The sequence below is a fragment of the Periplaneta americana genome, chromosome 5 (genome assembly GCF_040183065.1).
Source record: "Periplaneta americana isolate PAMFEO1 chromosome 5, P.americana_PAMFEO1_priV1, whole genome shotgun sequence".
NCBI classification, from domain to species: domain Eukaryota; kingdom Metazoa; phylum Arthropoda; class Insecta; order Blattodea; family Blattidae; genus Periplaneta; species Periplaneta americana.
The window spans coordinates 114,534,072-114,555,796 of NC_091121.1; the positions used below are offsets into that span (position 1 = coordinate 114,534,072).

Genomic DNA, 21,725 nt, shown 5'->3' on the forward strand with positions numbered 1-21,725 from the left:
AGGGGCGGCCCGTCCTTATGTGCTACAGTGCTACAGCACAATGATATTTTTTGCTCAAATAAAGTGTTTGCAATACCATAGTATTTGATCTGCCATTTGACAATTTCCCGTTGTTATGTTCATGACGCGTTATAGAGTGTTTAGTCTTCGCTCTTCGCTCTTTGGTGCCTCAGGGGGTTCGTTGTGCTACTCAAAACTTACATGAGAATGTAGACAGTTAATGCGCATGTGCGAAGCTGAAATAACTGCTCTGATTGGCTATTTTTACGCGGGGAAGTGCTGTAGTAAGCTTCAGCACAACACAGCTTGGAGATTGCAAAAGTAAAGCGTAAGGAAAGAATGCTTGTTTGTGGAGGAACTCGGAACTATGTACAATGTATTTGGTAATTCAAATGTTCGACTGCTGCTGCCATCTAACAGTTTTTTGAGGTACCTCCTGACTCAATCAGCAAGCGACGGAAAATTGAATCCCAGAAAATTGATGCCAAGGAGGTATGTAACCGTATAATTCAGGAAACTACTCATCGTTTCCAATCTTTAAGCTACCTAGACGCAACAAAATTGTTAAACAGCGAATTTTTTGACAATTTTTTGCATAATTTTCCTGAACGCGAACTTGAAGTTGCTGTCAACAGCTATACTGTACTGAACAAAAGAATGTTAAAGACACAACTTGGAGTTCTATACGGAAGATCCGACTTCCGAAATATAGATGGCTGTTCAATTGTTACAAAACATAGTCTCCAACAATTCACGGGATCCATTCTGTGAAGTAACGAAGTTGTTAAATATTTTGGTTACAACACCAATGACCACTGCTGAGCCAGAAAGATGTTTTTCTTGCTTGAAACGCATAAAAACGTTTTTAAGGAACACTATGTCCCAGGATCGCCTCACTGCTCTTGCAATACTGTCAATAGAAAAGAGTATAATGTCCAGGATGGAGGGATTTAACGTTTAACACCAGGGTAATTGACAACTTTTGCAGTAGGAAGGAACTCCATATTTCGTCACTAGGCGAGTCTCAAATTAAGATAAATGCATATAAGTGTATACAGTAGGCCGATATAGAGATTGTAGCACACTCATTATTTTGACCACCAGCCGCTACTGTGTAATAAAAGTGGAAAAATACAAGGATTCGTCGGGAGAGTGGAAGGAACGTCCTATAGATAGGTTGGAGTTAGTAACACGAGCACTCCCTACAATTTTTCCTGATTTGCCAGCTTATTTGTCAACCCCAGTGGCGTATACTGGTTAAAGGGTTTGGGCTACCACTGACCCTATTATTACACAAAATATATTTTAAAATCCCTATAATAAAATTCCTTACATATTTATGTGAATTCCAGACGTCTTGATTGGGACGAAAATACGTTGATGACTTCGTCCTTGAAATTACAGTTGGGCCACTTGCAAAGTTTCTGTAGAAATGACTTTTCAATGGATATTAGTGCCAAGCCGGATAAACGTTCTTGTGTATGAGTTGATCTACAGTAGGATTTTATTCTCTTCAACGCAGAAAATGTTCTTTCTACCGATGCTGACGTAGCTGGTATTGTCACAATTAATGTTGCCAATTTAAGCATTTCAGGAATAACTTGGTTCAGCTGGTTTCCATATATGGCAGATAATATTTCACGGATAGGTTTGTTCGAAAAATCAAAGACTTCTGCTGAATATATTACACTTAATTCATTTTTCAAACATACTTCATCAAAGTGTCTGTTATAGGACTGAAATAATTTGTTTAGTGCCTCATTCGGGAAGTTTTCTCTATAAGCAGAAAATTTTTGAGAATCTAGAAGATGTGTGAACTGAAGCTTTCCATAATCAGAAAAATCTGTCAGTAATTTCCATGTGCATACGATCTAGTATGCTGTAGTACAGCTGCCTGTATTTCAATTCATCATCTCCTTTTCTTCGCTTTAATGGTGGTTCCATTGTATTGGCTGAAGAATTTTCATTTTCCATATTACTCCATATGGACGGAAACCCACTACGTCTGAACTCGGATATAGTATTTTTTTTTTTTTAACTTTGATACCTCTTGCAAGTAGTATGCTATGTCTAGACTTTTTGTCTGAAGAATATTGTAGAGCACATCTGTATGTACGAACACTCTAGCATAGACTTCAAGAAGAAATATATTCTGAAACTGCGTGAAAAAATCCAAATTTCCTTGAGCCTGCACATTTACAGCATCATCCCAGTTTTCTTCAGAGTCATTACAAATGATATTTTTAAAGAAAGCAGTCCGTTTTTCTCTATATTCCTTTACTGTATTTACAAGCCAAGATGTAAAATTCCATCTAGTTGGTGCTACTTTTGGGAGTTTCTTGTTCATAAATTCCTTGAGTTTTCTGATTTTTTAGGAGATGATGAGAAAAATGCAGCTAAACCCGACAGTGTTTTGAAAAAAATGCGGCATTCTGGAATGGATGAAGTAGTTTGTTGCAAAACTAAATTGAGAACATGGCTGTAACAATGGACAAATAGTGCTTGAGGATACTTTTCTTGAACTTTTGTTTTTAAGCCATTAATATTTCCCGCCATAACTGAAGCACCATCGTATGTCTGTGCAATTAACTTATTGCCGAATTGTATTCTGTTATAACACCTTCCACATGCTGAAACAAAGCAGCAGCAGTTTTGTCCGAACTGACATTTGTGAATCCTATAAACCGTTCTTGAACATTGGCAGTACTGTCGACGTATCTTAAAACAGTGGACAATTGACTCTGATTAGAGCAGTAACTTGTTTCATCAACAACAATGGCCACAAAAGGTTTTATGTTCTTTATCATAACCCCACTTATAGCAAATATTAAGTCATTCTGAATTGCGAGAGAAGTACCACGAAATACTGTTGAACTCTCAAGATGATTGGCCAGTAAATGGTCAAATTCACTTAAGGAACTTAAATATTCAATATAATTTCCTATTTTGTCTGATTCCACACTCTCGTTATGACCCCGAAAAGCCAATTCTTGTTTTCCTAGAAAGCAGACTGCGTTAATAAGATGCAGTAAAATCTCCCGATTTTTTTTTTTCACAAGAGCATTGTGTTGGTTGATGTGTAGAGCTTTTTGCTTATCTAGCTGTAAATCAATTCTTGTCTTCCCAAAGTTTGCAAAGTTCATGCTACTACAAATATGAGCTTTTGATTTGTCGTATTCTAGGACTGCTTTTCGAAGGGAGTTCATATTAGAAAACCCCTCTTTTGACCACACATTAGTTTCGCGGCTAAATAACAAACATGCCAGCAAAATAGTTTAGACAGTTTAGAAGTACCACACAACCATTTCCACTTACCATATGATGTTGAAGTGAAATGGCGTGTGTACTCTCGCTGTTTTTCTTTTACGTCCATGGACAAATTAACTCAGGAGTTGGTCTTTCCATTTTCACAATTTCAACTTTCTCGTTGTTATGTACGACAGTTAAAAGGCACTTTTAATAAACCTTCTATTACACAGTCATTTTCAACACAAACCTCTCCAGAAACTTGTTCTGCCATATTTTTCACAATATCACTTAATTGGGAAATTAAAAACTTAATAATTCACAATTAATATAACTCTTAGACACTCGAACAAATCACAGATTTAAAATAATGCACTGCAAGAACACAATCACATTCATGAGCTAGTGTACTAAGCGTATTGCTGCTTCGCGCCTGCAAAGAAACCGATCACGAGAGTGGCAACTCGTCCAGCCTACATTGCACGATGGAAACAGAAGGGAGAGGGGGGGACGGGCAGTTGTGCGACAGGACAGCGTGCGCGGTACGGTCACAGGCTACCTCACTTAGCAACCGGTTTCTCCAGCGATGCCGCCTTGACAACTTGTTTCTTTTCGAGAGCAGGGAGTGCATATAAATCTAACAATTACTTTAATTTTAATTACTATGGTAAAACTAATAATACAAAATTATTACATTATGTTATATTATAAACTTTTTCTTTTGTAATTTCCTTGGGCTACCGCCGGTAGCCCCGGTAGTCCACAAAATACGCCCCTGGTCAACCCCAGAAACAAAGAAGTGGAGGGACCTTGAAGAACGAAGAGCCAGACATACTGAAGCACATGCTGAAAAAGAAAAAGGTTTTCTTGAAAAAGACATTATTAAGGACTTCTCTACATTTACCGACAATGTTAGTGGAAAGTCACAGTTGCTAAAGGGTTGGTTTATTTATTATAATATTTATTACGTAATACTTCATCAGTGCACTTTCGAAACCATACCATAGATAATAGTTAGTGTTAAAATAAATAATGATATGAATTGTGAGGTATGTGTCAACCAGAACATAGTAGCTAGAAGTGAACTGTTTGATATATTAACAGGAAATATGAAACTCACCCGCTGGTCTCAGTTAGAACAAATTTTGAAGAAATATGAGTCTGTTGAGAAAGACTGTGTAACTGCTCAAAGTGTCCAATCTGTGCTATCAGTTATTACGAACAAATTAAATTCACTTCTTTTATTATTGGGAGAGTCCAGTGATATACTACCGAACATTGAAAGCCAAATTAAATTTGCAATTGAACATTTAAATTTAATTTGTAGCAAAGCTAAACATTATTCAACTGATTATATTTTATGGGCTTTTATGTTGTATATGCACTCTCCAAGTTGTCATGCGGCAATCCGAGAAACATCTTGGATTGTTTTACCACATATGAAATATTTGCAACATTTGACTTCTTTGTTTTCAGTATCGCCAAATTCAATGACAAACAATGAACATTTTCTCAAAAATGCCATAAAAAACTTGACAGAGAGAGAAAGTTTAGTTAGTTTACAAATTGTTGAAATGCATATCAAACCACAGATTGATTATAAATCAGGGCAACTGTTCGGATATGCTGATAACCAGCAAAATACTGAAGCTAAAACTGTCCAGGCATTTTTTGTTTCTTCTCTATTTGGTAACTTCAGGGAAATTGTTGCTCTTTACCCAGTAAAGAATTTGACAAAGATTTATATGATATGATAAATGTTGTAATTGATTTATTAAGAAAGTGTGGGTGCCATATACTTTCTGTTGTTTCAGACAATCGCACAGTAAACAGAAATATGATGGCACTACTTCAGGGTTCAAATGAAGGGTATGTTTCAAATGACATTGATCCACCATATAAGACATTTTTGAAACACGACTTTGTTCATATTTTTAAGAACATTAGAAACTGCTGGATCAATCAAAAAGATGCTTCTCAAACATTGATTTTTCCAGATTTTGAAGACACAGACACACTTTTGGCTGCAAAATTTTCAGATCTTAAGCAACTGTATCACTATGGTAATAATGTCAGTCCTCTCTTGAAACCTGCTCATAAATTAAATCATAAATCTCTGTACCCAAGCAACTTAGAAAGACAGAAAGTTTCATTAGTTTGCAATATTTTCCACGAGTCTACTTACAGTGCTTTAAACGCTGAATTTCAAAGTCAATCTGGTATTGTGTCAAGTCCAGGTACTTGTCAGTTTGTATTGATAATATTGCAGTGGTGGACAATTGTAAACGTGAAATCCAAGTTGTTGGGTACTGTGAAAAGAAATGAATTGGCGAATCCCTTTTATAGTGTTGGAGATGCCCGCCTTAAATTTTTAAGACAATTTTTACAATGGTTGCAAAAATGGGAGTGCATTAGAGAAGGTGGCTTAACTCCTGATACTTTCAGGGCTTTGTTTCAGAGTACCTCTGTGTTAATTGAATTTATACAATACAGTTTGCAAACTCTTAATGTGGAATTTGTACTGCCATGAAAGTTACAAACCGACAATCTCGAGCAACGCTTCAGTTGCTATAGGCAGTTATCAGGTGGTAACTACAATGTTTCCTTTGTACAGGTCTTAGAGGCAGAAAAAAAAGTCAGAATGAAATCTCTTTTAGGTATAAAATCAGCTAAATATGGAATTCTAAAATGGTCCTCACAAACATTTGAAGCAGCAGAAAATATAGACCTAGAAAGGAATGAAACTGTAGATGTAGCTCCATTTTTTAGTGTCATCCAAGATCCCGATACTTTTACCTTTGAAGCTGATACCTCCAGCCTTTTGTACATATCAGGTTATGCCTCTTTCAAGGTATCTTCAAGGTTACAGTGTCCACTTTGTATTGATTACTTGGTAGGGAAAGAAACCAGCAATCAAGATATTTATTTTGACACTTTGAACCGAGGAGGACTTACTCTTCCTTCAGATTTTGTAATTTACATTGCAAAAATTGCATACTTACTGCATTGTAAATGCATTGATTTCAAGGGGTACAAATGAAGAACAATTTGTAAAATGTGGAAATCAGAAAAAATTGTTGATGTTACTCTGCAAAACAGTTTTGTGTGGTGATGCTGGTTTTGTAAATGATGTATGCCCATGTGGTATGGAATATACTGAACTTGCTGACAAAATACTTTCCGTCATTACGAACATACTGTTAAATAATTATTCAAAGGCCAGGAATGATAACATATCTGCCAGTAAACCAGTGTATGGTAAGAGAAAGTTACAAACATTTTAGAAAAGGATGTAAAAAGTGTGTGTGTCTAATGCTCAATATTTAACGGTGAAGTCATTCTCCTTCTTTCTTCCCAATATTTAGATGTATGGTCCATAAAATTTTCCACAGATTCACAGATTTTTTTTAGATATTCCATGTCCATGGCATCTTCTTTATTGCACAATAAACATTTAGCAGAGTCCAATAAGCTAATTCGATGTAGATGTTTTGTAAGACAGTCGTGACCAGTAATCAGTCTGAACATAGCCACAGTAGATTTTCGTGGTAGATCAGGAATGGATTTTAAATCTTGTAGTAAATTATTCCATCTTGAATTTTGATGTTCACTTGGAGAATTAGTATGGTAATTGCTGGTAGTTTTCCGTTTGATAACTCGTTTTATGGACTCATATGAAAACTGTAATTCTTCTTTACGTTTTTTCTAGTTCCTTTCTTAGCCAACATATCAGATTTCTGATTACCATATATTCCACAATGGGTTGGGATTCATTGGAGAACTAAGATATTAGGCTATTTAAATTTTGAATGTACCTTAACATACAATGGATTTCCTTAATTTTTCTTGATATAGCAAAAGTAGTTGTACTAACTTCCTGGATTGCAGCTTTGGAATCAGATAAGAGAACTATATTTTTGCATTTCTGTAACCAAGGAAAAGATTTTGGAGAGAGGCATAGATAGCTTCAAGTTCACCATCAAAATTTTAAGTTACATTTGCCAACATGTTTATAAAATGAAAAATATGGACAAGTGGCACCTGCTCCTTCATCTGGACTCATGAGTGAGTCATCTGTGTAAATATGTAACCAATCTTGTGTTAATAATGTAAAAAATGTAGGCCTAAATAAGGTAAAATGTAGGTATTATAGTCCTAGGAATTGTAGGCCTACAGTATGTGTTTAAGTTTTGCACATGATGTAATTGGATAATGTATGATGTAATTGGATATAGAAATTGGAAATAAGACTTAAAAAATGCTAATAATAAAGACACTACTCCTTGTAAGTTATTTATTGCGACTTGTCATAAATTGACATTACCCTACTTAAGTCTGAAGAAGGTGGCCCAGTCTAACTCGATAAACCCATTAATTCTGGCTGGAAAGCAACGTAGGCCTAGGATCTACATAAGGTAAAATGTATTTAATATACACGCTTATGACCTGTGTATGAGTTTAGTAAATAATATAATGAGATTTTTTTACAAACAATGCAAAACGATAACCTGCAAAATAAGAAGCAAAAAATGACACGGTATAACAGTTACAAACACTCGTATTAATATACAAAACATTTATTACGAGTTGACATTATTCTAAATTGAAAAAATATATATATAAGGAAAACTTTAATTTGTTGGAATATATATATATATATATATATATATATATATATATATATATATATATATATATATAATTCGTAACATATATTTTAAGTGTTTGGTTATAATGGTGAGTATGACTGACAACGGCAGGCGACACAGTGTTGCCAAGTTGAACCTTCCGACCTACTATAGTCGACCGTGGGTAGGGCTAAATTATTGAGTTACCTAAGGAATGAATTTGAAAACTGATGTAAATCTTACCTTTCACCAAAGTAGCTGTTGAAATTGGTGTCCAACGTTCTCGATACAAACGTTGCATCACGTTAAAAAATTCCGAAACATTCGTTGTATTTCCGCCTCTGAAATTTCAGATATCACTCGTCTGATTTCATTCTATCAGAGTGAAGATTTCGTCGGGCTGGTTTAAATTCTTGCTTGAATATCTGCAAGCTTCTCCTCCTCTGTTAATACTCTCTTCTGTAGTTCTCTCTTTTTGTTTAAAACAGATCCTGTTTCTCGCCATTTTCTTGGTTATGTATTGCCTCGAAGGCATTGCAGCGTCACGAAATTTGTGAACTGTACAGTCATACGATTTCTTTCTTTTTTTTTTTTTTTTTTTTTAGGAAAACGTCTCAACTAGAAATATTCGTTGTACAATACTATACGTCACCATACTGACAGCGAACACAAATAATATTCAATAAAAAGTGTAGTAATGCAACACTGCGTAATAACATGCGCTCAATAAACACTCCACTCGTAACTAAACACGCTTCCCGCCACAGTCTAGTATATACAGTCACGAAGGCTCAATACGTAGTAAATATGCATCCATAGATAGTTGCTAACCACTAGGATCGCTAATATCGCCTCTTTACAGACAATTAGAAATAGTACGGGCACAGTCTATTGTTCCTAGCACCCTCACAACTCAAGCTTCGTGACTGTATATACTACCAGACGTATGTGCAAGTTTGAACCAATAAATTATTGAGATTTGCAATAAATAATGAGTCTAGGAAATTGTATATTTAGTATGTAGAACTACATTTGTTTATAGATCTTTTGTTATATTTTGTACTTGTGAACTATATCAATAAATCAATCAAATCAATCAATCATACTGTATATACTAGACTGTGCTTTCCGCTGTCCACACACTCAACCATAGCAGTGGCGTATACTGGTTTAAGGGTCTGGGCTACCACTGGCCCTATTATTACACAAAATATATTTTTAAAACCCTATAATAAACTTCCTTACCTATTTATATGTGAATTCCAGACGTCTTTATTGGGACGAAAATACTTTGATGACTTCGTCCTTGAAATTACAGTTGGGCCACTTGCGAAGTTTCTGTAGAAATGACTTTTCAATGGACATCAGTGCCAAGCCGGATAAACGTTCTTGTGTATGAGTTGATCTACAGTAGGATTTTATTCTCTTCAACGCAGAAAATGTTCTTTCTACCGATGCTGACGTAGCTGGTATTGTCACAATTAATGTTGCCAATTTAAGGACTTCAGGAATAACTTGGTTCAGCTGGTTTTCATATATGGCAGATAATATTAATTCATGGAAAAATCAAAGACTTCTGCTGAATATATTACACTTAATTCATTTTTCAAACGTACTTGATCAAAGTGACTGTTATAGGACTGAAATAATTTGTTTAGTGCCTCATTCGGGAAGTTTTCTCTATAAACAGAAAATTTTTGAGAATCTAGAAGATCTGTGAACTGAAGCTTTCCATAATCAGAAAATCTGTCAGTAATTTCCATGTGCATACGATCTAGTATGCTGTAGTACAGCTGCCTGTATTTCAATTCATCATCTCCTTTTCTTCGCTTTAATGGTGTTCCATTGTATTGTCTGAAGAATTTTCATTTTCCATATTACTCCATATGGACGGAAACCCATTATGTCTGAACTCGGATATAGTATTTTTTTTTTTTTTTAACTTTGATACCTCTTGCAAGCAGTATGCTATGTCTAGACTTTTTGTCTGAAGAATATTGTAGAGCACATCTGTATGTGCGAACACACTAGCATAGACTTCAAGAAGAAATATATTCTGAAACTGTGTGAAAAAATACAAATATCCTTGAGCCTGCACATTTACAGCATCATCCCAGTTTTCTTCAGAGTCATTACAAATGATATTTTCAAAGAAAGCAGTCAGTTGTTCTCTGTATTCCTTTACTGTATTTACAAGCTGAGATGTAAAATTCCATCTAGTTGGTGCTACTTTTGGGAGTTTCTTTTTCATAAATTCCTTGAGTTTTTCTGATCTTTTAGGAGATGATGAGAAAAATGCAGCTAAATCCGACAGTGTTTTGAAAAAAATGCGGCATTCTGGAATGGATAAAGTAGTTTGTTGCAAAACTAAATTGAGAACATGGCTGTAACAATGGACAAATAGTGCTTGAGGATACTTTTCTTGAACTTTTGTTTTTAAGCCATTAATATTTCCCGCCATAACTGAAGCACCATCGTATGTCTGTGCAATTAACTTATTGCCGACATTGTATTCTGCTATAACACCTTCCACATGCTGAAACAAAGCAGCAGCAGTTTTGCCCGAACTGACATTTGTGAATCCTATAAACCGTTCTTGAACATTGGCAGTACTGTCGACGTATCTTAAAACAGTGGACAATTGACTCTGATTAGAGCAGTAACTTGTTTCATCAACAACAATGGCCACAAAAGGTGCTTCTTCTATTTCAGATTTTATGTTCTTTATCATAACCCCACTTATAGCAAATATTAAGTCATTCTGAATTGCGGGAGAAATACCACGAAATACTGTTGAACTCTCAAGATGATTGGCCAGTAAATGGTCAAATTCACTTAAGGAACTTAAATATTCAATACAATTCCCTATATTGTCTGATTCCACACTCTCGTTATGACCCCGAAAAGCCAATTCTTGTTTTCCTAGAAAGCAGACTGCGTTAATAAGATGCAGTAAAATCTCCCGATTTTTTTTTTTCACAAGAGCATTGTGTTGGTTGATGTGTAGAGCTTTTCGCTTATCTAGCTGTAAATCAATTCTTGTCTTCCCAAAGTTTGCAAAGTTCATGCTACTACAAATATGAGCTTTTGATTTGTCGTATTCTAGGACTGCTTTTCGAAGGGAGTTCATATTAGAAAACCCCTCTTTTGACCACACATTAGTTTCGCGGCTAAATAACAAACGTGGCCAGCAAAATATTTTAGACAGTTTAGAAGTACCACACAACCAATTCCACTTACCATATGATGTTGAAGTGAAATGGCGTGTGTACTCTCGCTGTTTTTCTTTTACGTCCATGGACAAATTTAACTAAGGAGTTGGTCTTTCCATTTTCACAATTTCAACTTTCTCGTTGTTATGTACGACGGTTAAAAGGCACTTTTAATAAACCTTCTATTACACAGTCATTTTCAACACAAACCTCGCCAGAAACTTGTTCTGCCATATATTTCACAATATCACTTAATTGGGAAATTAAAAACTTAATAATTCACAATTAATATAACTCTTAGACACTCGAACAAATCACAAATTTAAAATACTGCACTGCAAGAACACAATCACATTAATGAGCTAGCGTACTAAGATTTTGTTGCTTCGCGCCTTCCAAGAAACCGATCACGAGAGCGGCAACTCACCCGCCTACATTGCACGATAGAAACTGAAGGGAGTGGGGGTCGGGGAGTTGTGCGACGTGAGCGGAACAGTCACAGGCTACCCTTCGCAGCAGCGGTTTCTCCAGTGATGCCGCCTTGACAACTTGTTTCTTTCGAGAGCAGAGAGCGCATATAAATCTAACAATTACTTTAATTTTAATTACTGTGGTAAAACTAATACGGTAATACAAAATTATTACATTATGTTATATTATAATCTTTTTCTTTTGTAATTTCCTTGGGCTACCGCCGGTAGCCCCGGTAGTCCGCAAAATACGCCCCTGAACCATAGGCGGAGAGAGAACCATTTCCTAGGGGGGGGGGGCAAAGCAAAACCATAGAATCCTCATATAACACGGTTATGGGAGACATTATTTACCTCCACCCCCCATTATAGCTTAACCGTGGTCCAATATATCGGAATATGATCCTTTAATAAAGGTATTTTCGGGAGCATGTTTCTTACAGAGTTACATCCATATCCGCGATATTTCGAACACAGTTGTATACGGCTTGAACTGTAGATCTACTACAAATTATAGTAGGGCATAACTTAGAACAATCTCCTTTTTGTCTGTCGTACAGAAACACATACATGCATCAATAAAACTACGTAACAGTGCTAAGAGAAACTTTTTTATATGAAGCTTATGTTCCTGAAGATATCATATTAAATGTAAACCTTATTTTATTTAATTACGTCTTTAAGTTTACACATTATACTAGGATCATTTTTTCTGCATTGTTGTGCAGTATGTTATTCATATTTCTCCAAGTGGCGGCCTGAACATTTGCAGACTTCTAACACATGAGTACAGGTTGTTAGAAAAGAAACAATACATTGCTTCCATTCCTCAAATGAGGCATATAAATTCTTATATATTCAGAAATTTAAAATAAATATTACATATAGTCCAGACTCATTATCTGAAGACATTAATTCTTCAATTTAAACACAGAAACGTAATCCTAAGCAAAAGCAATATATATATATATATATATATATATATATATATATATATATATATATATTGCTTTTGCTTAGGATTATATATATATATATATATATATAATCTTTTGAATTCAATATTTTCTAACGTTAATAAAAAAAAAGTTGAGACAAGTTTGGGGGGGGGCAGTGCCCCCCCATAACTCCGCCTAGGCACTCAATCGCCACGCTGCTGAGTTGACAATCTGTTCCCAAACGACTCCTGCATAATGCTGTAACTTTTCGCTGCCTCTCTCTGTAGTTATACAATTTATTTATTATACAGGGATATCATTTTATTTTTACTGACATTTTTAATATTAACTTGGCTATACCTCTGGATCAACGCCGTTTGCTGTCCCCTTCCGCGACTGGAGTTCGATGGTACTGGCGTAATATACAAACAAATCACTTTACTACGTATAGGAGGGAACAAAAGTAGTTCATCCATTTACGTAAACTAGGAAATATCGCAATTTTGAGTTTGATCATTTTCATTAGGTTTTTGTTTAACCCATTAGTGCATAGTGTCCGAAAAATCGGACACAAAAGAATTTTGTTGTACAGGTTACAGTGTTCGAGCTAATTTGTTTAAAATATGCTATATTACTTCCTCAATGTAGTAGCTATATTGATTTTAGCAGTTTCTGCTTTTCAGCTTGAATTTACAGTGTTAGAGAACACACATTGTTAAGATAGCAACCAAGCAGTACGATGTTGTGCGCAAGGGGTAATTAAATCTATAAATTAATATATTTTATAACAACGTAATTTTTTTATACTAGGCTTATACTATTGTTGATACTTCCATTATTGAACCAGCACATAAAAATCTCCATTCTTGTTAAAAGGTTTGTTGTTAACGAATTGTAAATGTCAACGTCCGAAAAAACGGACACTATGCTCTGGATACAGTTACAATGGAAGTTGTAATACGAATGCTGTTATGATATTTTCGTTACTCTTTTTCAGCCTAAATGTGAACGAGATATAGAAATAATTGAGAATAAAGATAAAATTGCATAAGAGGAACTCCTCAGGAGTAAGAATTTCATTCTTCTTACGCAAAACCCAAAGGCTCTGTCAGCTGGTAGAAAAGAATGGCCTCTTACCGGAAAAACTAACAGATTTTCAGAAACCTGAGGACGTGCTTTTCTTTGGAGCCAAAGACCAAAAGCATGATTGTACAACATACATGCTATTTTGTCCACCACCTTCATCGGCAACAGCCTAATACATTTGGTGAACTGTCGAAATTAAATTCACTGATAAATGTAGTGACACAAGATGCCACTTCAGTAGTGCCCGCCCAGCCTGTGCTTCATTTCATGTAAATAAATTTGGCTTCTGTGAAGTTTTATCAGTTACACAGAGAGTATAGAAAGGTAATTGTCTTGAATAATATACTTCACCTATGCTGAGTTTCGAGAGCGGTTGCAGTTGCTGTAAGTCGAAACAAAATGACTGTGCCTCATTAGGTTCTGTTTTCATAATTTTATGGAACATATTGGCACAAAGCTTATGTGCGCTTAAATCGACCAAGAGCCTAGTCTTTTTCAGTGTATCATCGCAGTTTATTATTGGGAACGGCATGTGTGCGCAATAACTGCATTCATCATTGGCCGGTGTACAAAATCCTATAGCCTATTGCCCGAGAAATATTTGGGGGGGGGGGGGGGAGAGGAAACCAATCTTTTTACTCTTAAGTCGGGTATTAACACTCTAATTGTACATTTTGAAGAACTTTGTAATATTTACGTCGAAAGCCAAATAAAGTCTCCGACTTTTACTTCTATTGTAATGTGATTCCCTTGCTCTATCTTATAGTAGGTTTTTTACGACGCTCTATCAACATCTGAGGTTAATTAGCGCCTGAGTGAAGTAAAGGTGATAATGCCGATGAAATGAGTCAGGGATCTAGCACCGATAGTTATCCAGCATTTGCTCATATAGGGTTGAGGGAAAACCCCGGAAAAAACCTCAACCAGGTAACTTGCTCCGAACGGGAATCAAACCCGGGCCACCTGGTTTTGCGGCCAGACGTGCTCACCGTTACTCCACAGGTGTGGACCACTTGCTCTTAATTTAGAGATAAATTACACTACTTCCTTCTTCTTAGCTACATATAGTGCTCTCTTTCGAGCACCACCTCTCCTCTCTCTGATTCCCTTACTGCTCTTAATAGATTTTGCTATTCTACATACCTTGATAAGCACAATTGTTGTAAAACAGTCGGAAACTCAATAATGGTGGGAAGATACAGAACGCTGGCCAATGCTGTCCATTTAAGATTTTAACTAATGGAAGTTGTACATAATACGATTTGATCCGACACATCATGGGAGTTGTACATAATACGATTTGATCCAACACATAATTTTCATCATAGAAAAAAGGCGGGAAAGAATACGAATTGCTCCAATATGAGATCAGGGTCTTAAAGAATAGTCTCAGCTATGCGAAATTGCTTCAAACTAAATTTCGACCAAGGATGTATTTAATACAATTTGAAACTACACTCCGCATATATGAGGTAAAAAGTCAAATTCGGTCAACTTTAAACTTACAATCTTTGTCAATTCAGGTATTCAATTGTAGCATGTACAATGATAAATTTTCATATTTTAGAATAATTATTGTTTGTAATAGGCTATTTATTAAATAAATTTAATGTCACTAATGATCTTCCTTTCACTTCACAGGTCGAAAGTATGCTATAACAGAAATGAAGACTTTATTATCTTATCTTGTGAGAAGCTTCAAATTCAGAAGCGTTAATAAAACCAAAGACCTTCCGCCAGTATTTGGCTTGACTCTGACAGTTCATGGAGGCGTTCACATTGAACTTAAACGAAGAAGTACATAGGCTAACTAAGAAGAGATAAAAACAGCTAAATTTCTTATATCGTTGGCTGCAAAATACATTAAGTAAAAAATATTACTTCTGAGAAAAATGCGTATATATTGTACATAATGTATGTGTATAAACTTTGAATTGGAAAATCGAATACACTTAAAGAGAAACATTCATCCATCCATCCATTCAGAGTTCGGCCCAAGGGCAGGTCTTTCACTGCAAACCCAAGTTTTCTCCAATCTTTTCTATTTTCTGCCTTCTTCTTTGTCTCCTCATACGATCCATATATCTTAATGTCGTCTATCATTTGATATCTTTTTCCGCCCTGAACTCTTCTCCCATTCACCATTTCTTCCCATGCATCCTCAAGTACACAGTTTCTTCTCAGCCAGTGACTCAACCAATTCCTTTTCCTCTTCCTGATCAGTTTCAGCATCTAAAGAGAAACAACTTTCTAAAAATAATATTTTGAGGATTCAGTTTTATCAAGAACTTTCAAACGTCTATTCTCAGAAGTAATATTTTTTTATTTAATATGTTTTACTTGTAAAGTGACGATATAGAGCGTCTAACACATTTGAATCCTTCAAATGTAACATCAAAACTTATACACAATGTAATAACCATATATCAGATTTTAGGGCAAATGCCTATTTTGTGCGTTCCTTTATGAGAGAGGAAAAAATAATTATTAAAATTTACATTTCATGAAAATTGAAAGCTATTATTAGAGTTTGATAGTGCTGATTGTTACGGCTTAATTGATTAATATTCGGCTTAAAATGCCTAAATCAATGTAAAGTTTCGTTATTTCATTATTTACTCACATGCTCATGCATGTAAGCAATATTAAAGGTAAGTTCTTTTTCATAGATTAACTACTACCAAGAAATACAACAATGATAAAACGTATTTTCGTCAAATAGCATTTCAACAACAATGCTGTATATGGGTTAGTTTGAATGTCTGTTAGCTGTAGGTCTACCTCTTTTCCTCTCCTTATTTGTGTTCAGAAGTTTTAAGTGGTAGGATGTTATCCTGTGCAACTTAATGCCGAAAGATAAAAGAGCAACAACTATGCTCAGTGAGGGAAGTGAGACGGTATGCGCCGATATGGGATACTGCCACCGGTTTCTATGGCCGGAAAACATACCGTTAGTGAAAAATGACATACTGTCACTGAAAAAATGTGATCCGTAAAAAATTGTTTATACATTATTTCACAGCAAAGGGTGTTGTTTGCTTCGGAGATCTAAACCACAGCCTTCTGGAACTGTATTCAACGCGTATTTAGACAAATTTATTTGATAAATCAATCCCTGGAACGCTAACAATGGTAGAATTTTAAGTAGGCTATGGAAGGCTGTGATCTGTATCTTGTGGTGGCCATTGTTGCCAGTTCAGTGACTATGTCATCAGATCTTATTCTTCTAAAATATGTGACAGTGACAAATATCATTATTTATCTATTATTTAAATAGATTACATACAGCACTATTTTAAGTATTCGCACTTTGAAGCTTTAACATTATTTTAAATGATAATTGAAGAGTCCACTGCAAGAATGATGGATGTCACTTTCTTGTCGAAAATGAACCAAGACTGTCAATGCATAGCTTAAGACATATAGAATGTACACACAGAGTTATATGGCATTAACACTCATAGTCATTGTCCAATAACGATCGGAAAATCACAGTTAAGCTTTGAGCACTAAGCATTTCAAACTTTCAATTGCTTCTCCTGCAGAATGTATTCCAAATGACATCCATCATTCTTGCAGTGGACTCTTCAATTGCAAAATAATCTAGTAAATAACTGAAGTAACTTGAAACTATTTTATTAAGAAATTAAATGTGTTGTGTAAGCTTCAAAGACTCATATTACTGACTAAATGAAACAATTTATTGTATATACACTCGGGGACAAAAAAAACCGGACACTTCTATATTTTCTTGTATTTTGTTGCCAATTATTTCAAAATGAAACAAAACCCATTTAAACAAAATAATGTTTCATTTAGCACCTTATACGACAACATTTGAAAAAAAAAAATCTCTGATGAGAAAATTTACAAAAAAATTACAAAGGACGTATAATTATGGCATCGTTTGGTCTAACTGTTTTTTCATTTTATGGTGCCTTAAACATTAAAAACTCTTTTTAGTAACGGGTATTACCCCCTCTGACTTGAATAACTGCATCCATACGTCTTGGCATGCTCTCAATTTGGTTAGCAATGTCTTCTTGAGGAATAAGTTCCCATTCTTCGCCAAGTGCTCGCCTCAACTCTTGTAACGATTCTGGTCTCGATCGTCTATTCTTAACACGCCGTCCCAGCATGCCCCACACGTGTTCAATTGGGTTCATGTCTGGACTCCTTGCTGGCCATGGAAGAACATGGATTCCCACTTCTTGGAGATAATCTCCGACTGCATGGGCAATATGCGGCCATGCATTATCATGCATTAAAACAAAATTATCGCCTACAAATTGGCCAAATGGCACAACATGATCAGCCAAACATTCATTTATATACCTATCAGCTGTTAGTCTTTCATTTTCAACAAAAACCAACTCTGTACGAGCATCCGTACACACTCCTGCCCAAACCAACACTCCACCACCTCCATACGGCACATTTTCGGAAATGCAACACTGTGAAAATCGTTCTCCCCTCCTTCTCCAAACTCTTTCATGTCCATCAGGTGAGCACAGATTGAAACGGGACTCATCGGTGAACAGAACACAGCTCCACTGTCCATTTCTCCAATCCCTGTGATCATTTGCAAAACGCAGTCGTTCAACTCGATGCATCCTGAGAAGTCTGGGACCAGTTGCAGGTCTACTTGATATCAGTCCACTTGCTTTCATCCTCCTTCTAACTGTTTTGGCCGAAATTGGGCGTCCATGCATGTTAACAAATTGCTGGGCTACACTAGTAGCTGGCAGGTTGCGCTCCCTAAGAACTCTCAACACCATATACATGTCTTCATTTGGATTTGTAGCTCTTGGACGACCCGAACCTGGTCTTCTGGTATATTCTAGGGTCTCTCTATACCGTTTTATGGCCTCATGGGTTGTGCTTCTAGCCATATTCATAACATCTGCAATGTAACGTACACTGCGTCCATCATCGTAAAGGGCTACAGCTCGAGCCACATCTTCAGGTCGCATCTTGTTTTAAGACAAATGTTACAACCCTACTTAAATTCAGAAAATGTAAAAATAAAGAAATAACGAATGATAACGATAATGAAGCACAAAATGGTTGAAACAAAATTGTTATAGCTGAGACTCCGAAAGCAAAATTGGAATATTTGGTTGTAATGGCTTGTTTATAAAACAAAAAACAATCAAAAATGTATACACGTCTCCATAACAACAGATGGCTACCATAATATTGTATGAGAAGATAATGTTTTCCAAAATACCAGCAGATATTAAAGTGTCCGGTTTTTTTTGTCCCTGAGTGTATTATGTATGTGTATGTTGTAAAGGGAGGAGGGTAGACCTACGCCTTTTTAAATGAGGTGTGCCAGGGGAAAATCTTGGGGTAGCATACCGCCTCTGGTTTTTTTCCCCACTTCCCTCACTGACTATGCTGATCCAGCAATGGCTAACAGAATTCCCACAATTATTCACTTTCGATGGAAAAATAATATTCTGTGAGATTTGTAGCAAACAGGTATGTAAGAATAGTTAAAATATATTTTAATGGAAATATAAAAATTGGAAATTTATCCTTTGAAGAGGTGGAAGAATTCAAATATCCTGGAGCAATAGTAACAAATATAAATGACACTCGGGAGGAAATTAAACGCAGAATAAATATGGAAAATGCTGTTATTATTCGGTTGAGAAGCTTTTGTCATCCAGTCTGCTCTCAAAAAAGCTGAAAGTTAGAATTTATAAAACAATTATATTACCGGTTGTTCTGTATGGTTGTGAAACTTGGACTCTCACTGAGAGAGGAACAGAGGCTAGCCTAAGGGTGTTTGAAAATAAAGTGCTTAGAAAAATATTTGGGGTTAAGAGGGATGAAGTTACAGGAGAATGGACAAAGTTACACAATGCAGAATTGCACGCATTGTATTCTTCACCTGACGTAATTAGGAACATTAAATCCAGACCTTTGAGATGGGCAGGGCATGTAGCACGTATGGGCGAATCCAGAAATGCATATAGAATGTTAGTTGGGAGGCCGAAGGGAAAAAGACCTTTGGGAAGACCGAGACATAGATGGGAGGATAATATTAAAATAGATTTGAGGAAGGTGGGATATGATGGTAGGAACTTGACTAATCTTGTTCAGGATAAGGATCAATAGCGGGCTTATGTGAGGGCAGCAATGAACCTCCGGGTTCCTTAAAAGCCAGAGGTAAGTAAGTAAGGCCTATTATAATATTTATACATTTACTGAGCTATGCTGAGGTGAAATTCTTTTAAAGACAACTAAGTACACTTTAAGCTTTTAAATTTCGATAGTATTTACGGGTCATTGAGATGTTGATTGGATTTAGTCAGTGGTATATTATTCTAAATATTTTAAAGAACAGTCACGATTATTATTATAATTGCCTGAATTCGATACTGCAGAGTATGTGAAAATAGTGAAAGAGTGTCTGTATGATCCGTCAATGAAAAAAGATATTGCCTACATAACATCAACCCTTCCATTCATACCTGCGAGCACTGAACAATTGGAACGTAAAAAGCAATATCTTTGTAGCCAAATAGTAATAGTAAAGGATGCCCAGGTGAACATATATTCTGCTTTGGGTGAAACAAGAAAAAAGTTAAAAGTAAATGGGACAATGTACTAAATAAGAATGTAGGATTTTCATTGTTCGAAAATGTATCAAAAGTGATATTGGGGGAAAATGTAAATGTTGCAGTAGTTATTGATTTTTCTACTGTAGCTAATTTAAAATTTGTTCCCCTCACATCTGTTTCAGTAGAAATAAGTTTTTCTGCTTTCAAAATGATTCTCATTGACAAAAGTCAAAGATTAACTATGGAGAATTTAGAAAAAATTCTGGTGATGTAAGGTAGCGGAGGGTAAGTGTGCTTGGTCAGATAAGAGTCCTCTCGTGTATTTTTCACAGTTGAATGTCTCCTGCAAAATTGACTTGCATTACTCCATTGAGTATGGGTTAATGACAAGTTTGAGACATACATTGGTCGAGCTGCAGAAGAATCTCTATTTAGAAAGGTGTGTAAATGTTTTGCTTGAAATTACATGTCATTTTTTCAAAAGAAAACTTGAGCTTTCTACAGAGTTATAAGTCAGTCAGAAGGAACATGTTTATATTAAAATGAAGTCGTTTTGTAGCAAGGAAGTGACATGAACTGATGAACACATTCTTAAACTGACTCGCTGTCGGCTAAAAGTGTGCACAGAATGAGAGGAAGAGTGTGCGAGTTATGTTTAAGTTAAGAAAGAGTTGGAGCATTTGTATGCGACTATTGTTCTTGAGCCCTTTTTTGTAGTCATTGTCTATTATTTCTCATTTCTACAGTTGTAGTTAAATTTATTACTAAATCTCATATTTCTGTTGTGACCATTGTACTTCAGAAGTGTAAAAAAACTCAGTTATAAGTGTATTAATGCCTGAAAATTTTTCTATCTCTGCCTCAAAAGTCTTCTCATATAAAACACATTGTTTTGGCGTGAATTCAAATGTTTGTTTCATAACTTAACCATTGCAGACTCTTTATGCTTACTCTTGCCCACCTGTGCGTCTAAGAGTGTGCATTTGCCTCCTTTAAAAAAAAATCAAATTTCATTTGTTTACTATCTTCTCCTAAAGTCCATCTGCTGAATTTATAATCCGTATAATACTGTCATACATTAAAAAATTTTTCAATATTTCATCTATAATACAAATTTCACAGACAATAATACACTAGGTGTGCACACTTACCCTCCTTTACCTTACTGTGCAGATAAATATGAAAAAAATTAGCATGGAACTAAATTTCAATAACTTAAAAAGTGTAAGTATATTTAATTTTTTCAATATATTCAATTTATGCAGCTATGTTTATATTATAATATACAATTGTCTGCTTCTTTTTGCGCCATGTTTTGTGTATTTTAATGTATAATTTCAGTGAAATAAGTAGGTTTGAAGTCTTGATCATATGTGCCTAAAATGCCTAGTTTTACTAAAATACAGTCTAATTTATTAATTTTGAGCTTATTTTAGACAACTAAAACTGCAATTTTTAGTGCCTAAAAATTTGATGGCTGGTATTATTATTATTATTATATACATTTTAGTAACACATACACGAATGTAATGATATTTTTACTGCTAACATTACCAAAATCACTGATAGAATT

General features: G+C 35.5%; 1 protein-coding gene across 1 annotated transcript in view; it reads left to right on the top strand.

Moving 5' to 3' along the window:
• The window catches only part of LOC138700434 (cytochrome P450 4C1-like), a 41,801-nt gene extending 20,144 nt beyond the window's left edge, over nt 1-21,657 (top strand). The window contains exon 5 of the mRNA XM_069827051.1: nt 15,222-21,657. Coding sequence (XP_069683152.1) covers nt 15,222-15,385 — 164 coding nt within the window. The 3' untranslated portion in view covers nt 15,386-21,657. The remainder of the gene's footprint in view (nt 1-15,221) is intronic.
• The last annotated feature ends 68 nt before the right edge of the window (nt 21,658-21,725 follow it).